This window comes from Heterodontus francisci, chromosome 29, assembly GCF_036365525.1.
Source record: "Heterodontus francisci isolate sHetFra1 chromosome 29, sHetFra1.hap1, whole genome shotgun sequence".
NCBI classification, from domain to species: Eukaryota; Metazoa; Chordata; class Chondrichthyes; order Heterodontiformes; family Heterodontidae; genus Heterodontus; species Heterodontus francisci.
The window spans coordinates 42,830,015-42,857,610 of NC_090399.1; the positions used below are offsets into that span (position 1 = coordinate 42,830,015).

At 47.8% G+C, this 27,596-nt stretch overlaps 1 protein-coding gene across 2 annotated transcripts in view; it reads right to left on the reverse strand.

Annotated features, from left to right (window-relative positions):
- LOC137346252 (class I histocompatibility antigen, F10 alpha chain-like) overlaps window positions 1–27,596 on the reverse strand; it is a 101,387-nt gene that overhangs the window by 12,162 nt on the left and 61,629 nt on the right. The window contains exons 2-7 of one of the 2 annotated variants that reach the window (XM_068009702.1): window positions 21,964–22,224; window positions 14,342–14,614; window positions 13,441–13,704; window positions 4,970–5,080; window positions 4,245–4,277; window positions 3,831–3,878 (exon numbers count right to left, since the gene is read on the reverse strand). In XM_068009702.1, the coding sequence (XP_067865803.1) occupies window positions 3,832–3,878; window positions 4,245–4,277; window positions 4,970–5,080; window positions 13,441–13,704; window positions 14,342–14,614; window positions 21,964–22,224 (989 nt within the window). In that variant the 3' untranslated portion in view covers window position 3,831. The remainder of the gene's footprint in view (window positions 1–3,830; window positions 3,879–4,244; window positions 4,278–4,969; window positions 5,081–13,440; window positions 13,705–14,341; window positions 14,615–21,963; window positions 22,225–27,596) is intronic. The other variant, XM_068009700.1, reaches the window with a different exon arrangement.

Below are 27,596 nucleotides of genomic sequence, written 5' to 3' on the forward strand. Positions count from 1 at the left end.
AATGTATGTTGTGAATAGCTGGGGTCCTAGCACCAATCCCTGCGGTGCAACACTAGTGACTGCCTGCCATTCGGAAAGAGACCCATTTATTCCTACTCTTTGTTTCCTGTCTGCCAACCAATTTCCTATCCATCGCAATACACTACCCCCAATCCCATGCGCTTTAATTTTACTTGCTAATCTCTTATGTGGGACTTTGTTGAAAGCCTTCTGAAAGTCCAAATAAACCACATCCACTGGCTCCCCCTCATTAACTCTACTGGTTACATCCTCAAAGAATTCTAGTAGATTTGTCAAGCATGATTTCCCTTTCGTAAATCCATGCTGACTCAGCCTGATTCTACCAGTGTTCTCTAAGTGGTCTGCTATAAAATCTTTGATAATGGACTCTGGAATTTTCTCCACTACCAGCGTCAGGCTGACTGGTCTATTATTCCCTGCTTTCTCTCTACTTCCCTTTTTGAAATAGTGGGTTGACATTAGCTACCCTCCAATCTGTAGGAACTGTTCCAGAGTCTACAAAGTCTTGGAAGATGACCACCAATGCATCCACTATTTCTTGGGCCACTTCCTTAAGTACTCTGGGATTTCTCTACTAATACTGATTTCCTTCAGTTCCTCTCTGTCACTAAGCCATGTATTGCCCAACATTTCTAGTATGATATTTGTGTCCTCCTTTGTGAAGACAGAACCAAAGTATGCATTTAGTTGGTCAGCCATTTCTTTGTTCCCCATAATAAATTCCCCCGTTTCTGACTGTAAGGGACCTACATTTGTCTTCACCATTCTTTTTCTCTTCACATACCTATAGAAACTTTTACAGTCAGTTTTTATGTTCCCCGCAAGCTTGCTCTCGTACTCTATTTTCCCCTTCTTAATCAATCCCTTGGTCCTCCTTTGCTGAATTCTAAACTGCTCCCAATCCTCAGGTCTGTTGTTTTTCCTGGCAAATTTATATGTCTCTTCCTTGGATCTAATGCTATCTCTAATTTCCCTTGTAAGCCATGGTTTGGCTACATTTCCCAGTTTACTTTTGCGCCAGACAGGAATAAACAATTGTTGCAGTTCATCCATGTGCTCTTTAAATGTTTGTCATTGCCTATCCACCATCATCCCTTCAAGTAACGCTTCCCAATCTGTCATGGCTATCTCGCGCCTCATACCTTCGTAGTTTCCTTTACTAAGATTCAGGACCCTTGTCTCAGAATCAACTACGTCACTCTCCATCTTGATGAAGAATTCTATCATATTATGGTCGCTCGTCCTCAAGTGGTTTCACACCACTAGATTGTCAATTATTCCTCTCTCATTACACAATACCCAGTCTAGGATGGCCTGTTCTCTGGTTGGTTCCTCAACGTATTGGTCCAGAAAACCATCCCGTATACACTCCAAGAATTCCTCCTCTACGGTTGATTTGCCCAATCTATATGCAGATTAAAATCACCCATAATTACAGATGTTTCTTTATCGCATACATCTCTAATTTCCTGTTTAATGCCATTCCCAACGTCACCACTACAGTTTGGGGGTCTATATACAACCCCCACTAACGTTTTTTGCCCCTTAATGTTTCTCAGCCCTACCCATACAAGATTCCACATCGTCAGAGCAAATATCTTTCCTCACTATTGCATTAAATTTCCTCTTTAACCAGCAATGCAACTCCACCGCCTTTTGCTTTTTGTCTGTCCTTCCGAAATACTGAATTTCCCTGGATGTTCATTTCCCATCCCTGGTCACCTTGCAGCCATAACTCCGTAATCCCGACTATATCATACCTGTTTACATCTATTTGCGCGACTAATTCATCCACTTTATTGCGAATGCTCCGCGCGCTAAGACACAAAGCCTTAAGGCTTGTCTTTTTAACATTACTTGTCCTCTTCCCACTATTTTTCACTGTGGCCCTGTTTGATTCTGACCCTTGATTTCTCTGCCTATCACTTTTCTTATTCCCCTTACTGTCTTTTGTTCTTTTCTTTGATTCCCCCTCTGAGTCCTTGAAAAGGTTCCCATTCCCCCCTGCCCTTTTAGTTTAAACCCTCCCCAACCACTCCAGCAAATACTCCCCCGAGGACATCAGTCCCGGTCCTGCCCTTATTTAAGTTTAAAATACTTGTGTTGGAGCCATTCTTCTCTCTTTAACACTTAATGTAAAATTCAATCATATTATGATTGCTGCTGCCTAGGTGCGCCTTCACTATGAGGTCATTAATTAATCCTATCTCATTGCACAATACCAGGTGTAGTACAGCCTTGTCTCTGGTTGGCTTCAGAATGTGCTGTTCTGAGAAACTATCCCAAAAACAATCTATGAACTCCTCATCAAGGCTACCTTTGCCCATCTAATTTTTCCAATCTATATGTAGATTCAAATCCCTCATGATTATCATCATACCTTTCTGACAAGCACCCAGTATTTCTTCCTTTATAAAAACAAGAAACCCTAACCCTAACTCTTCTTCTTGAGTTCTGAAGAAGGGTCACTGACCTGAAACATTAACTCTGCTTCTCTCTCCACAGATGCTGCCAGACCTGCTGAGCATTTCCAGCGTTTCTTGTTTTAGATTAGATTAGATTAGATTAGAGATACAGCACTGAAACAGGCCCTTCGGCCCACCGAGTCTGTGCCGAACATCTACCACCCATTTATACTAATCCTGCACTAATCCCATATTCCTACCAAACATCCCCACCTGTCCCTATATTTCCCTACCACCTACCTATACTAGTGACAATTTATAATGGCCAATTTACCTATCAACCTGCAAGTCTTTTGGCTTGTGGGAGGAAACCGGAGCACCCGGAGAAAACCCACGCAGACAGTTTTTATTTCAGATTTCCAGCATCCACAGTATTTTGCTTTTATTTCTTCCTTTATACCCTGTCCTACAATGTGATAATTGTTCGGGGGCCTGTACACCACTCCCACAAGTGACTTCTTGCCTTTATCATTTCTCATCTCGACCCAAACCGCTTCTACATCCTAGTTTCCTGAACTTAGGTCATCCCTCTCTATTAGCTCGATCCCTCTCCACTCCCCAACCACCAGCAAAACCCATCAGACCTACTCCGCAAACGCCAACAAAACCCATCAGACCCACTCCCCAAATAGGAGTAATACCGATTCTGGGAGAATGACAACTCTAAACCTCTGGAAAGGAAACTGAGCAGCTGACAGGAATCCACGTCCAGATTAGATTATTAGATTAAATATACAGCACTGAAACAGGCCCTTCGGCCCACCGAGTCTGTGCCGAACATCAACCACCCATTTATACTAATCCTACACTAATCCCATATTCCTACCAAACATCCCCACCTGTCCCTATATTTCCCTACCACCTACCTATACTAGTGACAATTTATAATGGCCAATTTACCTATCAACCTGCAAGTCTTTTGGCTTGTGGGAGGAAACCGGAGCACCCGAGAAAACCCACGCAGACACAGGGAGAACTTGCAAACTCCACACAGGCAGTACCCGGAATCGAACCCAGGTCCCTGGAACTGTGAGGCTGCGGTGCTAACCACTGCGCCACTTTGCCGCCCATTGTGAGACGTTTCCAGGGGTCTTTATCCTCAATCCCTACCCCCTCCCCAGGATATCTCCAGCCTCCGACAGTTAAGGAGCAGCCATCTCCAGAGGGCCAGTCTCAAAGCTCAGTGTTGAATTGTACGAGCTGGTCTTTAGTGACTATACAGGGAGAGACAGACACTGCATTCAGATTCCACCCACCAGATTGTACAGTTAACACCAGCTGTCATAGCCCAGTTAGAAGGCCAGGGAAGGATCTGCTCATACGATTGATCAACACGATTCATACCTCAGGCATTGGCGGAGGAGCTGGATGAGGATTCCCCTTTATCAGAAGCTGTTAATGGAAGGACAGGCATTAACAAACTGTTCACTATGAGAGATAGAGACAGAGTCAGTGAACAAGATACAAAGACAAAGAGAGAGAGAAAAATGGAGAGATGGACAAAGACAAAGACACAGATGCACACACAGAGAAAGAAAGACAGAGATAGAGCCAGCATGCAAGATACAAAGAAAGAGAGAGAGAGAGAGAGAGAGAGAGAGAGAGAGAGAGAGAGAGAGAGAAATGGACAGAGACACAGAGAGAGTAAGGCAGAGATGGAGGAAGCCATAGAAATGAGCTGTTGTGTGTCAGACACCCAATGAGCAATGATTCACACAGTTACACAAAGATCCAGATGATGTTTGATGGTCAGCTTACTCTTTGTAGGATTGTAGCCGCTCGTCCCTGTCACTGAAAAACAAGGAATACTCAGTGAGTGACAAGAGAATAACAGAAAATCGGATTGGAGACAGGCAGGAACTCCGAATGAAAGCAAGAGACGGACCCTCCCCCACACTGAGCCCCTCTCTCCACCCTGAGCCCCGATCATGGACCCCTCGTCCCCACCTTGATTCCCAATCCCGGTCCCCTCGTCCCAACCCTGAGCCCCGATTCTGGTCCCCTCGTCCCAACCCTGAGCCCCGATCCTGGTCCCCTCGTTCCAACCCTGAGCCCCGATCCTGGTCCCCTCGTTCCAACCCTGAGCCCCGATCCTGGTCCCCTCGTTCCAACCCTGAGCCCCGATCCTGGTCCCCTCGTCCCAACCCTGAGCCCCGATTCTGGTCCCCTCGTCCCAACCCTGAGCCCCGATCCTGGTCCCCTCGTCCCAACCCTGAGCCCCAATCCTGGTCCCCTCGTCCCAACCCTGAGCCCCGATCCTGGTTCTCTTGTGCCCACCCTGAGCTCCTTTGCTCCAAAATAAGCCCCACCTATGACTCTGGGCCCTCAGCTCAGCCTTTCCATCCTAAATCTGTACCCTTCCTCATGACCCTGAGCCTCACCCCCTACATCCTGAGCCTCACAGTCTGCCCTCCTCCACTCTCTGGGGCCCACGGCTTCCTCTCCCCCAGTGAGGCCCTGTCCATATTCTCTCCAATTCCTACCTTTCCTCTTATAGACAGCGACAGCCACAATGACGAGAACGATGATCAGCCCGAGGATCACAAGTACAATCCCGACAGTAACAGGGATCTGGGAGTCAGACTTTAGTCCTGCTGGAGAGCGAGAGAATGAGAGAGAGAATCAGAGATATCCCAGGATACAGCGTGTCCTTGTAGTACTATAATATCCCAAGACACACTAGGTCCAGTCGTACTGTAATATCCCGGGATATTAATCTGTTAATTGTGAATGAATTTTTTAATTATATGCAGTGGAGGGTGTTAATTGGGGACTTACTTAAGCACTTATAAGCAGACACTTACTGAGACTGGTAAAAGTATTTGACGGAGGGGCTACATGTTTGAAATCCTTTTACTCTGTACAAACTGAGTAAAAATAGGCTCCAGCATCATCCTTCTATAACAAGCTTTCTGGAGGTTACACCAGAACCTGCCATACTGTAATATCCCAGGATACACCGGGTCCTGCTGTACTGTATGTTGGAGAATTTTCTGAGCTTTGCTAATTATTACTTAACTTTGTAGAAATAGAAAAACAGGACGCAGCTTGTAGCTAACCTAACCAATGGTCATAAAATGTAGACAGAGCAACTGACCACAATCAACTATCTTAGGAAGAGACAGAGCTCATGATGGATTTTGGGGAAGTGAACGCCGACTGTTCATTGCTGACTCTTCCGCTTTTATCATGTTTGTGCAACCTAGCCAGAAGTAACGGCCAGATATAGTCTGGAGTGGGCATTGAATTAAGGAACTAGCGTGTTATGCTCGAACTAACGCTCTACTGACCTCGGACTTTGCAAAGGGCACAGAGCTGCAGGTGGTCTTGTGGTTGTCCTGTGGTTTATGCTTAATTGTGAAACTGCTAGCTCTGCTTCTTTTACACTATATAAGTCCACGACGATTTGTAGCTGTCGGGAGCAGCACTGGACCACATTTAGGTAAGGTGTGCACCCCCATGATATCATGCAATAAAGTGTTTGATTCTCAACGTCCGAGTCCGGAGAATTTGTTCAACAATTGGGCACAATCTGGGTTTTCTCCAACACTGTAATATCCCGGGTTTGGGGACAGATCAAAAGTAAGCTAACCAACTAATTATGAATTACTAACAAACTAACTGTGGAGCTGTGGAGACAGTTTATAAAAAAAACTCACAAGCAGAAGCTAACAGGACAGCTGCAGATAGCTTAATAGTAGCCTATTGTTTAATAATCAGCCTAACAGTTCAAGGAGGGGGGATGTGAAACTACTGAAATAAAATGCCAAAATAAAATAACCAATCATGCAATGATAACAGAAGTCTACAAACCACTCAGAAGCAAAGGGGAGGGGGGGGGGGGGTTACTAGTTTTGTTTGAATAGCTATAAGAAAGACTTGCTGTAGTGAGCACATGTTCTTTTGTTTTGCTCTTTTGTTTTGTTCTTTTGCATGTTCTTTTTCTTTGCTTTGTAACAATCACGTCCTGCAATAAAGTTTCTAAAAGTTACGATCGGACTTCGTCTCTCTTTGTAACTGATGGGATCTAACAACTTGGCATAGTCGGCAGGATCGCTGGAGGATTAAAACCGAAGCCCGAGACATCAGATCTATATCGGCACCCCGGAGGTAAGGACTCCTCTTTACGTTAAAAAGTCCTCGGCCGTTGTCTAATTTCGGTTCCCTACCACGCAATTTCGAACTTTTCTGAGGCTCGAGACCCCCTTATAAACGTCTGACTCGGCGGTATTTGACAACATACCGACTCGGCTACAAAGCCCGCGGCTTGAGACCCCCTTCCCTCCCTGAATGAATCGATACAATGTGACGAAGACGACCGACAGTTACCAAACACCGTCAAAGGCGGGCGGGCCCTGGCAGATGTTTCCAAAGATGAAATCCTTCGGCAGTTAAAAGGATATATAGAACAACAGTTGAATTTGGCTAAAACGTGTACCGAAATTGAACAGAAATATGGTGTCTCCAAGGGACAGTGGTCCTTGGAAGATATAAAGAGAGTTTGGGGAAAAATGACCCGTTTAAAGGATAAAGAACGGACCCAACGGTCCTTGGCCGTTATGGGCCAGATCTGACAGAGTAATGAGATTATCCGACAAGCTGAACGCGACCGTGACCTGACCAATACGAAGGCGGTTTGCGAACAATTGAAGAGGGAAAAGCTTAAATCAGAAAAGTTAGAATCTGAAAACAAAGAGACAATTACGAGAAGAACAGGCAGCCCAGCCAAAGGGCCCGGGACCACCCTGCGGACCTCCACAGCCCCACTTGTACCCGAACATGGACTCATTACGCAAAGAACTACAGAAAACACAACGACGGGAAGCCGGTATAGAGGAAGCGGAGTCCTCCAGCAAGGAGAATAACTCGGATGATGAGCTTTCTTTTGCACAGCTCACCCCCTTAAAAACAGAAACGTGTTAAGGTCAAACAGGAAAAGAAGACTACAGACGGCAATGAGGTGATCACGTCTGAGCACCAGACACACTGGATGCACGTCCCTGCGGACCCTGAGAAAATCGATAAATGGTCTGAAGAATTGCCAGACCCGAAAAAGGGAGCAGTTGGAATGTTTGAAGGGAATTTACAACCTCTACCCGTGGGACAGGGGACAGATTTTGACTGTAATGGTGCTCGGGCGAGCGGGCCGAAGACAGAACAGAGAGGTCCAAACCGCTCTGGGCGAGGACGAGCAACAACTAGATGCGGGATGGGCTGTGATTAGTCAGTGGCTGCTAGCGTTCTGCCCCGCAAAAACGGATTGGAGCAAAATTGCCGCATGTCAGCAAAAAGGTACCGAAGAGGTGCGGGAGTATGAAGAGAGGTTTAGATCTACTTGGTTTGAATACTCGAGGATAACGGACCTTGCCCCGGAGGACTTCCGCTTCCCACGTCTGAAGTCGGCGTTTGTCACGGGATTAAAACCAGAACTATCAAAGATGTTGAAGGTAAACCTACCGAATTGGGAAGGCACAGATATATCCTTCGCAATGTTGGTCGACCGGCCCAGTCAGCTGGACAGGGACTTGGCAGCGAAGCTCCGAGCTCTGCAGGGGGGTTGGGCATCCAGAGGCCCTGATAGGAAGCAAGATAGGTGACCTGAGACATGCCACTACTGCGGAAAGGAAGGCCATTGGGCTAAGATGTGTACAGCCAGGGGACGGGGAAGAGGACGGCACCAAGACCAGGTCCCTCCCCTGAGGGCAATGACCTTGAAGTCTTTAAACAGCTGACACCTCAGCAACGGAAAGAATTACTTGGTGCGGCAAAAAACTAGCAGAGCCCTCCCTCGCCTTCTCGGTGCCCCTCCTGGCGCTAATAGAACAACAAAGAGATGGATTGTATATAACCGTGAGGGTGGGCGATCAATATATAGACTGCCGAATGGATATCGGAGCCGAATTAACGTGTCTATCTCAACGATACAGGAACTCTATACCGATGGACGGTAAAGTTAAGACCACCCACGGGGCTGGTGGATATGGGTTGGTGATCAGGAAAACTCAGCCCGTTCGCATTGGTCTTGGTCCACACGAATTGATAACACCAGTCTGGATAGGTCCGGTGGACCAGGCCCTTCTGGGTATGGACGTTCTTACTCAGCTGAACTCCTCGTTGCATTTTGAAGGTGGCCAGTTAACATGGTCTATCAGAAGTCTGAAGAAGGAGGAGCTGAGGGAGCACCCAATATGGGCTCGGGATAAGAACGATTGTGGGCGACTTCAAATGGAACCGGTAACGTTTACAGGATCCGCTCCGCCCTGTACTATACAATACCCCATTAGTCCAACATCTATTGCAGGAATCTGACCCGTAATTAGACAGCTAGAGGAGCAAGGCATGCTGGTTAAAACACACAGTACCTCAAACAGCCCTGTGTAGCCAGTACGGAAACCAAACGGGACCTGACGGCTTACTGTTGACTATAGAAGGGCTAACCAGTGTATTGATCAAAAGACTCCTCTGGTAGCTGACCCCTCCACGGTATTCAATGCCCTGAGGCCGGAACATGAATGGTTCTCTGTTATCGACATGGCCAATGGATTTTGTTCGGTGCCACTGGCACCCGAGGACCAACTGTGGTTCGCCTTTCCCGTTCGACAACAACAGTACACCTGGACCCGGCTGCCACAGGGTTTCCACAACAGCCCTACGGTATTTCATATGGCCCTACAAAACCATTTGAGGGAGTTACCTTCCATACACTCCACGGTCATCCAGTACGTGGACAACATCCTGTTAGCCTCTGAAACGGAAGAACAACACGAACAAGATCTGCTGGACCACCTTCATCGGAGAGGACACAAGGCCAGTATCGACAAAGCACAAATTGCCCAAGAAGAGGTCGTGTACCTGGGACAAAAGATTTCAAATGAAAAGAGGGAACTTACCTCGGACAGGACCACAGCCATCCGGGCTGCCAAACAGCCCACCACTATCCAGGAGATTAGGTCCTTTCTGGGTTTGTGTAATTTCAACAGAAATTGAATCAACTCCTACACACAACTGGCTCAACCATTAACCGATCTCTTGAAGGGAAAGTGGGCCTCTAAAGAATCAGTTACTCTAGCCAAAGAACAAGAGGCCTTCGAAAGCTTAAAGAGGGCCTTGTGCTCGGCGCCAGCCCTGGGAATCCCCGGCAACGGGAAACCGTTTACCCTGTTTGTACATGAAAAAGAGGGATATATGACCGCCATATTGACACAGGAGCATGGGGACCAACAGAGACCTATTGGATACAATTCGAGAAAACAGGATGGGGCAGTTGTTTAAGGGCCATGGAAGCTACATGCCAAGCTGTGATGGCTACTGCAGGTCTGGTATTGGATCCAAAGCTAACAGTCAAGTGCCCGCACACTGTCCACACATTGCTGTCCATGAATAGAGAATCCCAAGTGACAGCAGCCAAATGGACCCAATGGACAACGGTCCTAGAGGCCCCCAGCCTCCATATAGTCCGAGCCAGCCTGATAAACCCAGCAACTATGCTCCCATTGCCTGGGGAGCAAGAGGGGGAAGAGCATGACTGCGTGGAGGCTATGATAGAGACAGAGAAAGTAACCTTAGCAGCAGAGGAGGCACTGCACAATCCAGATTTAATCCTTTTTACAGACAGCTCCTCCTTTGTTGACAACGGTACCTGGAAAGCAGGATGGGCAGTTACAACCTTACACAAAGTCATGGCGACAGGATGTCTGCCCTCTGGGACGTCAGCCCAACAGGCGGAATTGCAGGTCCTGTCGGAGGCATGTCGGATAGCGGAGGGAAAGACGGCTAATATTTATATGGACTCACGATACACCTTTGGAGTTGCTCACGACATTGGTCAGTTGTGGCGTAAGAGAGGATTTCTCACTGCTGCTGGTACACCTATCCGAAACGGGGAAGAGGTTCGAGACTTGCTAGAGGCCATGCAATTACCACAAGAGGTGTCCATTCTGAAATGTAAAGCCTATACGAAGGACAATACCATAGAGGCACAGGGAAACGCCCTAACCGACCAGGCAGCCAAGGGAGCCACCTCGCAGGGTGATTCTTCGGATGTAGGGACGCAAATATGTAAACTGGGTGCACCCAGTCTGGCACAAGATCGACAAATGATGCAGAGCGAGTGCTCCAGAGACAAAAAATGGAGATGGATAGAGGCAGGGATCAAGCGATGTGAAGACGGCATCTGAAGACAAAGGGACACCAATAGGCCAGTCGCGCCACAGGCGCTGATGTCCTTTTTAGCCCAACAGATTCACTCCTGGGGGCACCTGGCCCTGCAACAGATGACGGCTCGGTTCCAGAAAGGCTGGTGGGGTCGGGGGTTCAAAAAACAGGCCCAGCTGCTGGCTGACCGCTGTGTGGTCTGTCAGAAAAACAATCCAGGACCCACCACGATAATGCCTCAACTAAGAGCTCCTGCTCCAGCCGGCCCATTCCAGTGCTTGCAAGTTGACCATATCACTCTCCCACCTGGCCAGGGATACACCGGCATTCTCGTTATTGTCGACAGATTTTCCAGATGGTTACAGGCCGTCCCAGCCAGAAGAGCCACAGCCAACCACACCGCTATTCTGACCAAGGGACTCATTTTACAGGCGCGGTCTGTCAGGAAGTCTGTCGGCTACTGAACGTTACGTGGAATTTACACTGTCCTCAGGCGAAGTGGAGCGAATGAACCAGACCCTAAAGCAATGACTATCCAAGTATCACCAGGAAGGAATACCATGGCCCCAGGCATTGTCGATAGTTCTGTGCAGTATTAGGGCGACTCTGAACAGAACTACAGGCCTGAGTCCATTTGAAATAATAACAGGGAGACCCATGTCTCCGCCGGGAACAATTGATTTGCAAAAAGCTGATTGTCACCTGATGAGTGATGGCTTACTGGAATATTGTCAGAACCTAACAAATGCTATCAGTTCTGCTTCTTCGCAGGTATCGGCAGTTTGGGGTGACCCACCAGAAAGAGGGCACGACATCGTCCCGGGGGTCTGGGCCTACGTGAAGAAAATACATAAAGAACCATTGGGCGCCAAGTGGGAGGGACCTTTCCAGGTGCTACTGACCACCCAGGCAGCAGTTCAAGTCGAAGGGAAGAAAGCCTGGATACACGTCTCTCACGTCAAACGAGCGACCCGTGACTAAAGACCGACCAGTTATCAGGAAAATTAGCATTTGCCAATATGTTCAGAATTTTTATTATCCTCTTTGCATGCATTTTAAATATCTGCTTACTTTTAGCTAACCAAACCTTTCCACTTTGGGGAACTAATTGAGTGTCGGTAACAGCATTTGCAACTATACTGTGTTCATAGACCCCCCCCAGGCAACAACGTCTCCATTTCCCTTTTTAATCACACAGGTCAAAACCATTGGAATCTCACGTTTCTGCCCAAGGCACTAAATGCTTCCAAATTCCCCTCCTATAGTGGCACTTACTTTATTTGCGGCCACAAGGCCTATCCCTGGTTGCCGAAACTTTGGACAGGATCATGTTATTTGGGTTATGTTACACCTTACATCCATCACTTGACCTCCCTGCCTGTGCCACCTCACTGGTAAAGGATGAGGCGAGCTTTCACAGAGACGGAGAGATTCTTTGCGATCTTGTTTCCCTGGTATGGGACAGCTAAGCTGGCCAGGGAATCTATTAACATGGTCTCTGTTCTAGAAAAAGTTGCCAACGACACCGCTGAAGCCCTGGTTAAAATAAATACAGAAATGGTGGCTATCCGGACAGTGGCCCTTCAGAACCGAATGGCCCTAGATTTTATCCTTGCAGAAAAGGGGGGGTACTTGCGCCTTGATAGGGCCCGAATGCTGCACCTACATTCTAGACAGCTCCAAAGAGATCTCTAATCTGGCGGAGCACATCGAAAAGGAGATAGAAAAGCTCAAACAACCCCCCAATCCCGCCTCATGGGGTTGGGCAACTGGTTGGTTGGGCTCAATAGGGACCTCAATGGTACATGGTTTGGTCTTTTTTGGTATAATCATAACTTTGTATTTTATGTTTTTGCTGATTAAGTGCTGTTGTAAACAAGTAACTGAAGCCCCTGCCAAACTTATGCCTTTACAGAGCTCCCACCGCCCCCTCTTGTGGCACAAGTGGGCAACGTATTAAGCGCAACCCCTCTGGGTGTTGACGGCTGTTTCTAGACAAGTAGAGACCATTAAAGGCACCAAGGTGGGATTGATGGAAAGATTCTTAAAGAAGTTTGAAGAGTCAAAGTGGGGACTCTGGGGACAGATTAAAAGTAAGCTAAATCAGCAAACAAACTAACTGTGCAGTTGTGGAGCCAATTTATAAAACATAACAGCCTAAGAAGCTAACAGGACAGCTGCAGATAGTTTAATAGTAGAGTATTGTTTAATAATCAGCCTAACAGTTCAAGGAGGGGGAATGTGAAACTACTGAAATAAAATGCAAGAATAAAATGCTGAGTCGAATGAACCAATCATGGACTGATAATAGAAGTCTGCAAACCACTCAGAAATAAGGGGGGGGGGGGGGGAGGCGTTACTAGTTTTGTTTGAATAACTATAAGAAAGGCTTTTATATAAGAAAGACTTGCTGCAGTGAGCACATGTTCTTTTGCATGTTCTTTGTTTTGCTTTTTGTTCTTTTGTACCCTTGCAACGTAACAACCATATACGGCAATAAAGTTTCTAAAAGTTATGGTCGGACTTCGTCTCTCTTTGTAACCGATGGGATCCAACAGTTACTTACAAAATATTGTTTAGTTAATGGGAATTTTTAGTTTAGATAAATCTTGCCCTGTAATTCTTGAAATTGCTCTGGGAATGTCAGATCTTGTGTTTTACCATTAACGGTCTCACTGAGGTGGAAACACTGTGTATCCTGGGCCTCAGCCTGTCCTGGGCTGGTAGCTCAGCACTGACCCTCCCTCCTGTGCTCCTGCTCTGAGGCTGGGTCCCCTCTAACAGTGAGAGACAGTCTTACCATAAATCACCACCATCATCTCCGTCAGCCCGCTGTGCTCCACCCGACAGGAATACTCAGCCTGGTCTTCCGGATCAAACTCTATCCATTTCCGGATCTGGTAGGTTCTGTCGTGATTGGGTAAAATCCCAGAGGACAGGATCTCATCGATCATCACTCCATCTCTCCACAGAGTCACCTCGATGGCCTGAGGGTAAAACCCAGTGACGACACAGGACAGCCGGTTAGAATCACCTGGACGTGTAAAGGACACGACGGGGGCGACTGAGAGAGAGAAAGAGGAATCAGTACAAGAAGCTTGAGGTTGTGTGTCCCGGAGCACCCCACCCCCCCGCCAATTCACCAACTCACACTTGCCCTCAGATACCCCCACGACTTCACTCACCGATTCTTGGTCCATTCATCCGCACATCCCCTCATTCACCGACTCTCAGTCCCTCCCTCCCTTCACTCTCCGACTCTCGGTCCCACCCCCCTCACTCACTCACTGACTCTCAGTCTCTCCTCCTCAATATCTCACCGACTCTCTGTCCCCCCACCTCGCTCACCGACTCTCAGTCCGTCTGTTCCCCCCCTGCTCACCGACTCAGTCCCTCCCCCTCACTCACTCACTGACTCTCAGTCCCTCCCCCTCACTCACTCACCGACTCTCAGTCCCTCCCCCTCACTCACTCACCGACTCTCAGTCCCTCCCCCTCACTCACTCACCGACTCTCAGCCCCTCCGTCCCCCCTCGCTCACCGACTCTCAGTCCCTCCCCCTCACTCACTCACCGACTCTCAGCCCCTCCGTCCCCCCCTCGCTCACCGACTCTCAGTCCCTCCCCCTCACTCACTCAACTCTCAGTCCCTCCCCCTCACTCACTCACTGACTCTCAGTCCCTCCGTCCCCCCTTACTCACCGACTCTCAGTTCTCGCTGTCCGTACAGCAGGTATTTCCTCAGCCACTCAATACACTCCTCCTCCAAGTAATTCTTCCAGCCCAGATTGCCAACTCTGTCCTGGTTCCAATTGTGTTGGATGTTCTGCCCCCATGGGACCGGTGTCACCCACACCATGTGATCCTTGTCAAAGCTGAGGAAGTCTCGTCCGTCCCAGCCGTACTGGTTGAATCCAGTGCTGGTCCCATCGTCCCGCAGGTCACAGCCGGTCATCATCTGGATTGTACGGATCCCTGTCAATAAGACACACCCAGCCAATCAGACCCAGTACCGCTGGGAGCCCCCGCCCACCACAAAAACAGCCAATCAGGCACAATGACAATAGGCGACCCCACCCACTATCCCCCAGCTAACAGCCAATCAGATCCAGTCCCACTGGGAGACCCCGCCCACCACACAGCCAATCAGCCTCTGTCCCACTGGGAGACCCCACCCACTATTCCCCAGCTAACAGCCAATCAGACCTAGTCCCACTGGGAGACCCCGCCCACTGCCTGTTATTAATCACCTGGGGAGATGGGGCATTTAAAGAAGCCCCGGAACCCAACGGTGTATTTAAAAGGACAGGTGCTGTAGGATCTGTAAACTGAAAGGGCCCCAGGAAACCAATCTGTATATATAAAGAAACGTGATCTACATATTTTAAAGAGCACTTGGATGCTGATCTGTCTATTTAAAAGGACACCCCTGGACCTTGTTCTGTGTATTTAAAGCAACATTCCCCCACATCCGAACCCTGTTCTCTATTTAAAGGAGCACTCCCCCTTTTCTGGACCCTGTTCTGTATATTTACAACAACACTCACCACCACCTTCTCAAGGGCAATTCGGGATGGACAATAAATGGTGGCCTCGCCAGCAATGCCCACATCTCCCGAGCGAATGAAAAAAAAATACTGCCCTGACCCCGAGCCCTCTTTCTGTGTACTTAAAGGAACACTCCCCCACCCCCAGACCTGGTTCTGTGTATTTAAAGGAACACCACCCTGCCCCCAGACCTTGTTCTGTGTAATTAAAGGGACATTCCCCCACATCCAAACCCTGTTCTGTGTCTTTAAAGGAATACCCCACCCGGACTCTGTTCTGTGTACTTAACTGAACACTCCCGCAACCTCAAATCTTGTTCTGTATAATTTAAAATGTTACGACCAGGTGAGAAATGTGTCTAGGGGTCTATTACTATCTTCACCTGGTCTAGGGGTTACTATCTTCACCTGGTCTTATTGCAACAGGGTTTAATTTTAAATACACTGTGTATTGAACTCCCCCTTTGTGAATCCTTGTTCACAACTTTCCAATTATAAGGCAAAGAAATGAGCAGAAACAGGTTTTCTTTGGTTTAAAGAAGAAAAGTGAAATTTACTAAACTTATTTAAACTTAAACTCTAAGATGGTTCACACCTACGGATATATGACACACCCATGCTAGCATGCACAGACGATTCACACATGCAAATAGGAACAGAAAAGAGAGGAAATTATAAGGTGAAAGGTTTAAGGCAGTCTATAATGGAGGTTCTTTACTGTGCTTCGAGCTCACTTGATTGTTGGTAGTCTTGCTGTTCATCGGGGCCCAGTGTTCTTCTTAAACCTTATTCACATAGGAGAATTTTCTCTCTTTGAGGTTCACATGTTTTCACAAGATTCAATTCCCTGAGAGATGGGCAGGCAGACAGGAGAGAGATGTTCTCAGTCCAAGAGCAAACAGCCTTCTGATTTTCAAACACACTGCGGCAAGTTCAAAATTCAAACAACTCCAACAGTCAGCCAGCCATGTAATCGAACCAGTCCGGCCACATCTGTTTGTGTATTCGGCCATCTTTGCAGTTAACCTGGAATGCTAGCATTTCCACCTTCAACGCCTGGTAATCAAACGTCCACTATGGATTAAATTGGAGCAGGGAATTGCTCCTTTGTCCTTGGAAGTACTTGTCTGTTGAGATGCTAATGTCTCTTTCCAGCCAAAGTTTCTAATTGTTTTTTTAAAGCAGTTTAAAATCAAAGTTCATGTGGCAAAATTAATTTCCCTCATTCTTGGCCAGTGGGGGTTTGCCTGACAAAAGGAACATTCCCCCACCTGCCTGGAGGGAGTTGGGATTGGCGGCGGATCTGTGAGGAACCAGTTACCAGGGAGTGTATAAAGCGAGACCCAGGCTCAGGGCCTTCACCTACCTGGAGGGAGTCGGGAGAGGCGGCGGATCTGCGAGGAACCAATTACTATGGAGTGTGCAAAGCGAGACCCAGGCTCAGGGCCTTCACCCACCTGGAGGGAGTCAGGAGAGGCGGCGGATCTACGAGGAACCTGAAGCGTATAAAGAGAGACCTAGGCTCAGGGCCTTCACTGACCTGGAGGGAGTTGGGAGAGGTGGCTGATCTGTGAAGAGCCAATTAGATGCCGGAGTTTAAAAAAAACACCATTGCATCACAGGAAAGTCATGAGTTGATTGGCTGGTGAGTATTGCTGCTTTGAGACTGAGTTTAAACAATTGAGAATTTAAATCATTAAACATTTTAAGTATTAATCACAAGTAACAAGTGAGTAGCTGGTGAGTCTTGTCTTTTATTTTTAAATAAGCTTTATAACTATTGGTGAGGTTAATTCTACTATTGGGAACATTTTAGTATTGGTAGGATGTATTAATAGTGGTAAGGTTTATCAGTATTGGTAGTTTCTTATTAGCAATGGTAAAGTTATTATGACTATTGGTAAGGTTTATTACTACTGGTAGGATTTATTAGTAGTAGCACGGCTTATTAGTAGCATGGTTTAATTGTAGTACCAAGGTTTATTATCTAACAGACAGAGAAATGGCAGGGTTGCTCCAACCTCTGGAGGGCACATCCTGTGTTGTGTGGGAACTCCAGGACACTTCCCATATCCTGGTAAACCATATGTGCTGGAATTGTCAGCAGTTGCAAAGCCTGAGCTCTGGGTTTCAGAACTTAAGCAACAACTGGTGTCACTGCGGAGCATCCGTGAGATTGATAGCTTTGTGGATAGCACATTTATAGATGTGGTCACCCTGCAGCTTAACAGTGTATAGGAAAAGAGGAATAGATGACCACCAGACAGTCAGGTAGTGAAGGAGACCCCTGACTGCATCTCATTCTCCAACCAGTATTCAGTTCTGAATACTGATGATTGTTCACCTGGGGAGTGCAGTCAGAGCCGAGGCCATGGCACCACGGGTGGCTCAGCTGCACAGGGGAGCACAATGAGGCAATAGTGATAAGAGATTCAATAGTCAGGGGAACAGACAGATGTTTCTGTGACAGCAGACGTGAATCCAGGATGGTGTGTTGCCTCCATGGTGCCAGGATCAAGGATGTCACTGGCTGCAGAGCACTCTGAGGGGAAAGAGGGAACAACCAACAGTCATGGCTCATACTGGTAACAACATAGTTAGAATGAGGGATGTGGCCCTGCAGAAAGAGTTTAGTGAGCTTGGTAAGAAATAAGCAAGTAGGACCTCAAAATTAGTCATCTCCAGACTGCTCCCAGTGCCACATGCAAATGAGTATAGAAATAGGACGATAGTGCAGATGAATGCACGGCTGGAAAGATGTTCCAGGAGGGAGGGCTTTAGATTCCTGGGACACTGGGACCAGTTCTGGAGAAGGTGGGACCTGTCAAGACTGGGTGGGTTGCATCTGAACAGAGCTGGGACAAATGTCCTCGTGGGGCGATTTGCTAGTGTTATTGGGGAGAGTTTAAACTAACTTGGCAGGGCTGTGGGAACAGTGAGATAATACAAGAAAGGACACCAAGATGCACAGAGAATTGAAAGAGACCGATAGCATTAGAGTAGGAAATAGGAAAGTATTACGTGATGTCTGAGTGAGAGTGTTAGTACTTGATCATAGAGTCATTTACAGCACAGAAGGAAGCTGTTCGGCCCGTCGAGTCTGTGCTTTCTCTCCACTGAGCTATCCAGTCAGTCCCACTCCCCTGCTCAATCCCCATTGCCCTGCAAGTCTATTTCTCTCAGGTGGCCATCCGACTTCCTCTTGAAGTCATTGATCGTCTCCGCTTCCACCATCCTTGTGGACAGCGAGTTCCAGGTCATTACCACCCACTGTGTAAAAAGTGCTTCCTCATATTCTCCCTGCATCTTTTGTCCAAAACCTTCAATCTGTGTCCCCTAGCCCTTGTACCATTAGTTAATGGGAACAGTTTTTCCTCTAAGCTTGTCATAATCTTGTCCATTTCTATTAAATCTCCTCTCAATCTCTTTTGTTCTAAGGAGAACAAACCCAGCTTTTCCAACCTAACATTGTAACTAAAATCCTCCATCCCTAGAACCATTCTGGTAAATATCCTCTGCACCTTATCTCGGATCCTCACATCCTTCCTGAAGTGTGATAACCAGAACTGAACAGGATACTCCAGTTGGGGCCTAACCAGAGATTTATAAAGGTTCAGCACAACTTCCCTGCTTTTGTGCTCAATGCCTGTGTTTATGAAGCCCAAGATCTCATATGTTTAAAGAAGGGAATAGTTCCATATTGGATGGGAGTGAATGGAAAAGGACTATGAAGAATGCAAAGACAGGATTACAATGTACATGTGTAAACACAAAAAGTGTGGTGAATCAGGTTGGTGAGCTACAAGCACAAATAGCATTCTGGGAATATGATATGGTGGCAATAACGGAAACATGGCTTACAAATGGCGGGGACTGAGTGCTTAATATACAAGGATAGATGTTCAGCAAAGATAGAGAAGGAAATAAGGGAGGTGGGGTGGCAGTCCTGATTAGGGAAGACATTGCAGTGCTGGAAAGGGAGGATGCATGGAAGGGGTAAGGACAGAATCCATTTGGTTAGAGTTGAGGTGCAAAAAAGTCTATGATAACAGTCCTAGGAGTATTGTATAGTGAGAGAGATAGAAGAGCAAATCTGCAGGGAAATCACAAAGATGTGCAATAACTATGCAGTGGTGATACTGGAGGATGTCAGGCAAACCCTCCACCTGCCAAGAATGAGGAAAATTAATTTCGCCACATGGTGGGTGGAATGTCAAGGGAGATGGTTAGGTTCTCCGTTTTTGGAGATGGTCATTGCCTGGCAATTGTGTGGCGTGAATGTTACTTGCCACTTATCAGCCCAAGCCTGCATATTGTCCAGGTCTTGCTGCATTTCCACACAGACTTCCTCAGTATGTGAGTCATTGTGAATGGTGCTGAACATCGCACATTTATCAGCGAACATCCCCACTTCTGATCTTATGGTTAAAGGAAGGTCACTGATGAAGCAGCTAAAGATGGTTGGGCCTAGGACACTACCTTGAGGAACTCCTGCAGTAATGTCCTGGAGCTGAGATGATTGACCTCCAACAACCACAGCCATCTTCCTCTGCGTTAGGTATGACTCCGACCAGCAGAGAGTTTTCCACCTGATTCCCATTGATTCCAGTTTTGCTAGGGCTCCTTGATGCCATACTCTGTCAAAGGCAGTTACTCTCACCTCACCTCTTTTGTCCATGTTTGGACCAGGTTTGTACTGAGGTCAGGAGCTGAGTGGCCGTGACTTGGAACTATATCCCCGTTCCTTCACTGTCACTAGGTCAAAGGCCTGGATCTTCCTTCCTAACAGCACTGTGGGTGTACCTACCCAACATGGACTGCAGCGGTTCAAGAAGGCAGCTCACCAGCACCTTCCCAAGGGCAATAAGGGATGGACAATAAATGCTGGCCTAGCCAACGTTGCCCACATCTCCTGAACGAATGAAAAAAAATCATGCTTGACTAATCTAATTGAATTTTTTGATAAAGTAACAGGGAAGGTTGATCAAGGAAATGTTGTGGATGTTGTTCATGCGGATTGTAAAAAGGTATTTGATAACAGACAACATAAAAGGCTGATCAACAAAATTGAGGCTCATGGAATAGGTGGATCAATGCCCAATTGGATAAAAAAAAAAATTGGCTTAAGGACAGAAAACAGCGAGTTATAGTAAATGGTTGCTTTTCAGAATGGAGCGGGTAGACAGTGGTGTTCCCCAAGGGTCAGTGCTGGGATCAATGCTTTTATGTATGTTGTAAAAATGACTTGGATCTTGAAATACAGAAACAAATCCCAAAATTTGCTAATGACACCAACTTGGAGAACTTGAACTGCCTGCATCAGGACATAGATAGGACATAGTGCGCAGAAAGGGGCAGATGAAGTTTAACACAATGTGAGGTAATGCACTGTGGCAGAAGGAATAGGGAGAGGCAGTATATACTTAATGGCACAGTTCTAAAGAGTGTGCAAAAACAGAGGGACCTGGGGGTGCATGTGCATAGATCTTTGAAGGTTTCAGGACATATTGAGAGAGGATTAGTAAAGCATATGGGATCTTGGGCTTCATAAATAGAGGTACTGAGTACAAATGCAGGAAGATTATGCTGAGCCTTTATAAAGCTCTGGTTAGACCCTAACTGGAGTATTGCTTCCAATTCTGGTCACCACACTTCAGGAATGATGTGAGGGTCCTTGAGAGGGTGTAGAGGAGATTTACCAGAATGGTTCCAGGGATGGAGGATTTTAGTTACAAGGTTAGGTTAGAAAAGCTGGGTTTGTTCTCCTTGGAGCAAAGGAGATTGAGGGAGATTTAATAGATGTGTAGAAGATTATGACAGGCTTAGATAAGGTAATCAAGAAAAACTGTTCCCATTAACTAATGGTACAAGGACCAGGGGACACAGATTGAAAGTTTTGGGTAAGAGATGTAGGAGGAGGTTGAGGAGAAACGTTTTTACGCAGCAGGTGGTAATGACCTGGAACTCACTGCCCACAAGGATGATGGAAGCAGAGACGATCAATAACTTCAAAAGGAAATTGCACGGCCACCTGAGAGAAATAAACCTGCAGGGCTAGGGGGATTGAGCATAGCAGTGGGACTGAGTGGACAGTTCAGTGGAGAGTCAGCATGGACTTGATGGGCAAATGGCCTCCTTCTGTGCTGTAAATGACTCTATGTCTATGACCCCTGGACCCCATTCTGTGATTTAATGGAACAGTCTCCCACCCCCCACAACGCTGTTCTGTGTATTTAAAGCAACACTCCCTCACTCTTGGTGCACTGTGTATTTAAAGGAACACTCCCCCAACACCCCTCCCCCCCCACCCCGTTCTGTGTATTTAAAGGAACACTCCCTCACTCCGAAACCTTGCTCTGTGTATTTAAAGGAACACTCCCCCAACATCCACCCACCTCCCCCCCACTGGTTCTGTGTATTTAAAGGAACAGTTCTTCACTCCTGGACACTGCTCTGTTTATTTAAACGAACACTCCCCCACCCCCGGACCCTGTGCTGTGTCTTTAGAGGAACACTCCCTCACTCCGAGACATTGCTCTGTGTATTTAAAGAAACACTCCCCCACCCCCGGACCCTGTGCTGTGTGTTAAAGGACACCCAGAAATTGATCTGTGTATTTAATGAAACGACTATCCCATTGGGCACTACCCTGTGGAACTACTTTTCTCGGGTGCATTGCCTCCCTGATCCTGCTCCACTTCCAGCTTCGCCCCATTCCATCCCGGATCCGTCAACTCACAGAAAGAGGCCGAGCGAAGTAGGAGGTTGAGGACTCACCCGCTGACTGGTTGGCTCGGGACATGAGGATCGGAATACGGGCCTTGAACTTCATCTCTCGCTCCTGTGCCAGGAACTTCTTCCGTGCCCAAGCCTCAGGCCCTTCACTCTCCACCATCCACTGCTCCCGAGGAATCAACTCCTTCCGATCGCTGTCGTACATAACAAACTGGACATCGTCAACATAACCGACACCCACAAACTCCGGGAAACCAGGATTTGGAGTCATGGACGTGAAGAAATACCGGAGAGAGTGAGAGCCTGAAAAACAGAGAAAAAGACATCAGGACATGAACCCCAAACCACCAACCCCACACAGAGAGAGAAATCGGGACACGAACCTCAAACCACCAACCCCACACAGAGAGAGACATCAGGACATGAACCCCAAAACACCAACCCCACACAGAGAGAGAAATCGGGACACGAACCTCAAACCACCAACCCCACACAGAGAGAGACATCAGGACATGAACCCCAAAACACCAACCCCACACAGAGAGAGAAATCGGGACATGAACCCCAAACCACCAACCCCACACAGAGAGAGAAATCGGGACATGAACCTCAAACCACCAACCCCACACAGAGAGAGCATTCAGGACATGAACCCCAAAACACCAACCCCACACAGAGAGAGAAATCGGGACATGAACCTCAAACCACCAACCCCACAGAGACACATCAGGACATGAACCCCAAAACACAAACCCCTCACAGAGAAACATCAGGACATGAACCCCAAAACACCAACCCCACATATCGAGACACATCAGGACATGAACCCCAAAAAACCAACCCCTCACAGAGAAACATCAGGACATGAACCCCAAAATACCAACCCCACACAGAGAGAGACATCAGGACATGAACCCCAAAACACCAACCCCACACAGAGAAACATCAGGACATGAACCCCAAAACACCAACCCCTCACAGAGAAACATCAGGACATCAACCCCAAACAGACAGACATCAGGACATGAACCCACAAACACCAACCCCACACAGAGACATCAGGACATGAACCCCAAAACACCAACCCCACACAGACAGACATCAGGACATGAACCCCAAAACACCAACCCCACACAGACAGACATCAGGACATGAACCCCAAAACACCAACCCCAATCAGAGAGACGTCAGGACATGAACCCAGAAACACCAACCCCACACAGAGAGAGACATCAGGACATGAACCCCAAAACACCAACCCCAATCAGAGAGACGTCAGGACATGAACCCAGAAACACCAACCCCACTCAGAGAGACACATCAGGACATGAACCCCAAAACACAAACCCCACACAGACAGACATCAGGACATGAACCCCAAAACATCAACCCCACACAGAGACATCAGGACATGAACCCCAAAACACAAACCCCACACAGAGACACATCAGGACATGAACCCCAAAACACCAACCCCACACATCGAGACACATCAGGACATGAACCCCAAAACACCAACCCCACATATCGAGACACATCAAGACATGAACCCCAAAACACCAACCCCACACATCGAGACACATCAGGACATGAACCCCAAAACACCAACCCCACACATCGAGACACATCAGGACATGAACCCCAAAACACCAACCCCTCACAGAGAAACATCAGGACATGAACCCCAAAACACCAACCCCACACATCGAGACACATCAGGACATGAACCCCAAAACACAAACCCCACACATCGAGACACATGAGGACATGAACCCCAAAACACCAACCCCACACAGAGACACATCAGGACATGAACCCCAAAACACCAACCCCACACAGAGACACATCAGGACATGAACCCCAAAACACCAACCCCACAAAAAGACATCAGGACATAAACCCCAAAACACCAACCCCACACAGAGAGACATCAGGACATAAACCCCAAAACAACAACCCCACAAAAAGACATCAGGACATAAACCCCAAAACACCAACCCCACACAGAGAGACATCAGGACATAAACCCCAAAACACCAACCCCACACAGAGAGACATCAGGACATGAACCCAAAAACACCAGCCCCACACAGAGAGAGACATCAGGACATGAACCCCAAAGCACCAACCCCTCACAGAGAAACATCAGGACATGAACCCCAAAATACCAACCCCACACAGAGAGAGACATCAGGACATGAACCCCAAAACACCAACCCCACGCAGAGAGTCATCAGGACATGAACCCCAAAACACCAACCCCACACAGAGAGACATCAGGACATGAACCCCAAAACACCAACCCCACACAGAGAGACATCAGGACATGAACCCCAAAACACCAACCCCACACAGAGAGACATCAGGACATGAACCCCAAAACACCAAACCCACACAGAGAGACATCAGGACATGAACCCCAAAACACGAACCCCACACAGACAGACGTCAGGACATGAACCCAGAAACACCAACCCCACAGAGACACATCAGGACATGAACCTCAAACCACCAACCCCACACAGAGAGAGACATCAGGACATGAACCCCAAAACACCAACCCCACACAGAGAGAGACATCAGGACATGAACACCAAAACACCAACCCCAATCAGAGAGACGTCAGGACATGAACCCAGAAACACCAACCCCACTCAGAGAGACACATCAGGACATGAACCCCAAAACACAAACCCCACACAGAAAGACATCAGGACATGAACCCCAAAACATCAACCCCACACAGAGACATCAGGACATGAACCCCAAAACACAAACCCCACACAGAGACACATCAGGACATGAACCCCAAAACACCAACCCCACACATCGAGACACATCAGGACATGAACCCCAAAACACCAACCCCACATATCGAGACACATCAAGACATGAACCCCAAAACACCAACCCCACACATCGAGACACATCAGGACATGAACCCCAAAACACCAACCCCACACATCGAGACACATCAGGACATGAACCCCAAAACACCAACCCCTCACAGAGAAACATCAGGACAAGAACCCCAAAACACCAACCCCACACATCGAGACACATGAGGACATGAACCCCAAAACACCAACCCCACACAGAGAGACACATCAAGACATGAACCCCAAAACACCAACCCCACACAACGAGACACATCAGGACATGAACCCCAAAACACAAACCCCACACAGAGACACATGAGGACATGAACCCCAAAACACCAACCCCACACAGAGAGACATCAGGACATGAACCCCAAAACACCAACCCCACACAGAGAGACACATCAAGACATGAACCCCAAAACACCAACCCCACACAGAGACACATCAAGACATGAACCCCAAAACACCAACCCCACACATCGAGACACATCAAGACATGAACCCCAAAACACCAACCCCACACATCGAGACACATCAAGACATGAACCCCAAAACACCAACCCCACACATCGAGACACATCAAGACATGAACCCCAAAACACCAACCCCACACAGAGAGACATCAGGACATGAACCCCAAAACACCAACCCCACACATCGAGACACATCAAGACATGAACCCCAAAACACCAACCCCACACAGAGAGACACATCAGGACATGATCCCCAAAACACCAACCCCACACATTGAGACACATCAGGACATGAACCCCAAAACACCAACCCCACACAGAGAGACATCAGGACATGAACCCCAAAACACCAACCCCACACATCGAGACACATCAAGACATGAACCCCAAAACACCAACCCCACACAGAGAGACACATCAAGACATGAACCCCAAAACACCAACCCCACACATCGAGACACATGAGGACATGAACCCCAAAACACCAACCCCACACAGAGACACATCAGGACATGAACCCCAAAACACCAACCCCACACAGAGAGACATCAGGATATGAACCCAAAACACCAACCCCACACAGAGACACATCAGGACATGAACCCCAAAACACCAACCCCACAAAAAGACATCAGGACATAAACCCCAAAACACCAACCCCACACAGAGAGACATCAGGACATGAACCCCAAAACACCAACCCCACACAGAGAGACATCAGGACATGAACCCAAAAACACCAGCCCCACACAGAGAGAGACATCAGGACATGAACCCCAAAACACCAACCCCTCACAGAGAAACATCAGGACATGAACCCCAAAACACCAACCCCACACAGAGAGAGACATCAGGACATGAACCCCAAAACACCAACCCCACACAGAGAAACATCAGGACATGAACCCCAAAACACCAACCCCTCACAGAGAAACATCAGGACATCAACCCCAAACAGACAGACATCAGGACATGAACCCACAAACACCAACCCCACACAGAGACATCAGGACATGAACCCCAAAACACCAACCCCACACAGACAGACATCAGGACATGAACCCCAAAACACCAACCCCACACAGACAGACATCAGGACATGAACCCCAAAACACCAACCCCAATCAGAGAGACGTCAGGACATGAACCCAGAAACACCAACCCCACACAGAGAGAGACATCAGGACATGAACCCCAAAACACCAACCCCAATCAGAGAGACGTCAGGACATGAACCCAGAAACACCAACCCCACTCAGAGAGACACATCAGGACATGAACCCCAAAACACAAACCCCACACAGACAGACATCAGGACATGAACCCCAAAACATCAACCCCACACAGAGACATCAGGACATGAACCCCAAAACACAAACCCCACACAGAGACACATCAGGACATGAACCCCAAAACACCAACCCCACACATCGAGACACATCAGGACATGAACCCCAAAAGACCAACCCCACATATCGAGACACATCAAGACATGAACCCCAAAACACCAACCCCACACATCGAGACACATCAGGACATGAACCCCAAAACACCAACCCCACACATCGAGACACATCAGGACATGAACCCCAAAACACCAACCCCTCACAGAGAAACATCAGGACATGAACCCCAAAACACCAACCCCACACATCGAGACACATCAGGACATGAACCCCAAAACACAAACCCCACACATCGAGACACATGAGGACATGAACCCCAAAACACCAACCCCACACAGAGACACATCAGGACATGAACCCCAAAACACCAACCCCACACAGAGACACATCAGGACATGAACCCCAAAACACCAACCCCACAAAAAGACATCAGGACATAAACCCCAAAACACCAACCCCACACAGAGAGACATCAGGACATGAACCCCAAAACACCAACCCCACACAGAGAGACATCAGGACATGAACCCAAAAACACCAGCCCCACACAGAGAGAGACATCAGGACATGAACCCCAAAGCACCAACCCCTCACAGAGAAACATCAGGACATGAACCCCAAAATACCAACCCCACACAGAGAGAGACATCAGGACATGAACCCCAAAACACCAACCCCACGCAGAGAGTCATCAGGACATGAACCCCAAAACACCAACCCCACACAGAGAGACATCAGGACATGAACCCCAAAACACCAACCCCACACAGAGAGACATCAGGACATGAACCCCAAAACACCAACCCCACACAGAGAGACATCAGGACATGAACCCCAAAACACCAAACCCACACAGAGAGACATCAGGACATGAACCCCAAAACACGAACCCCACACAGACAGACGTCAGGACA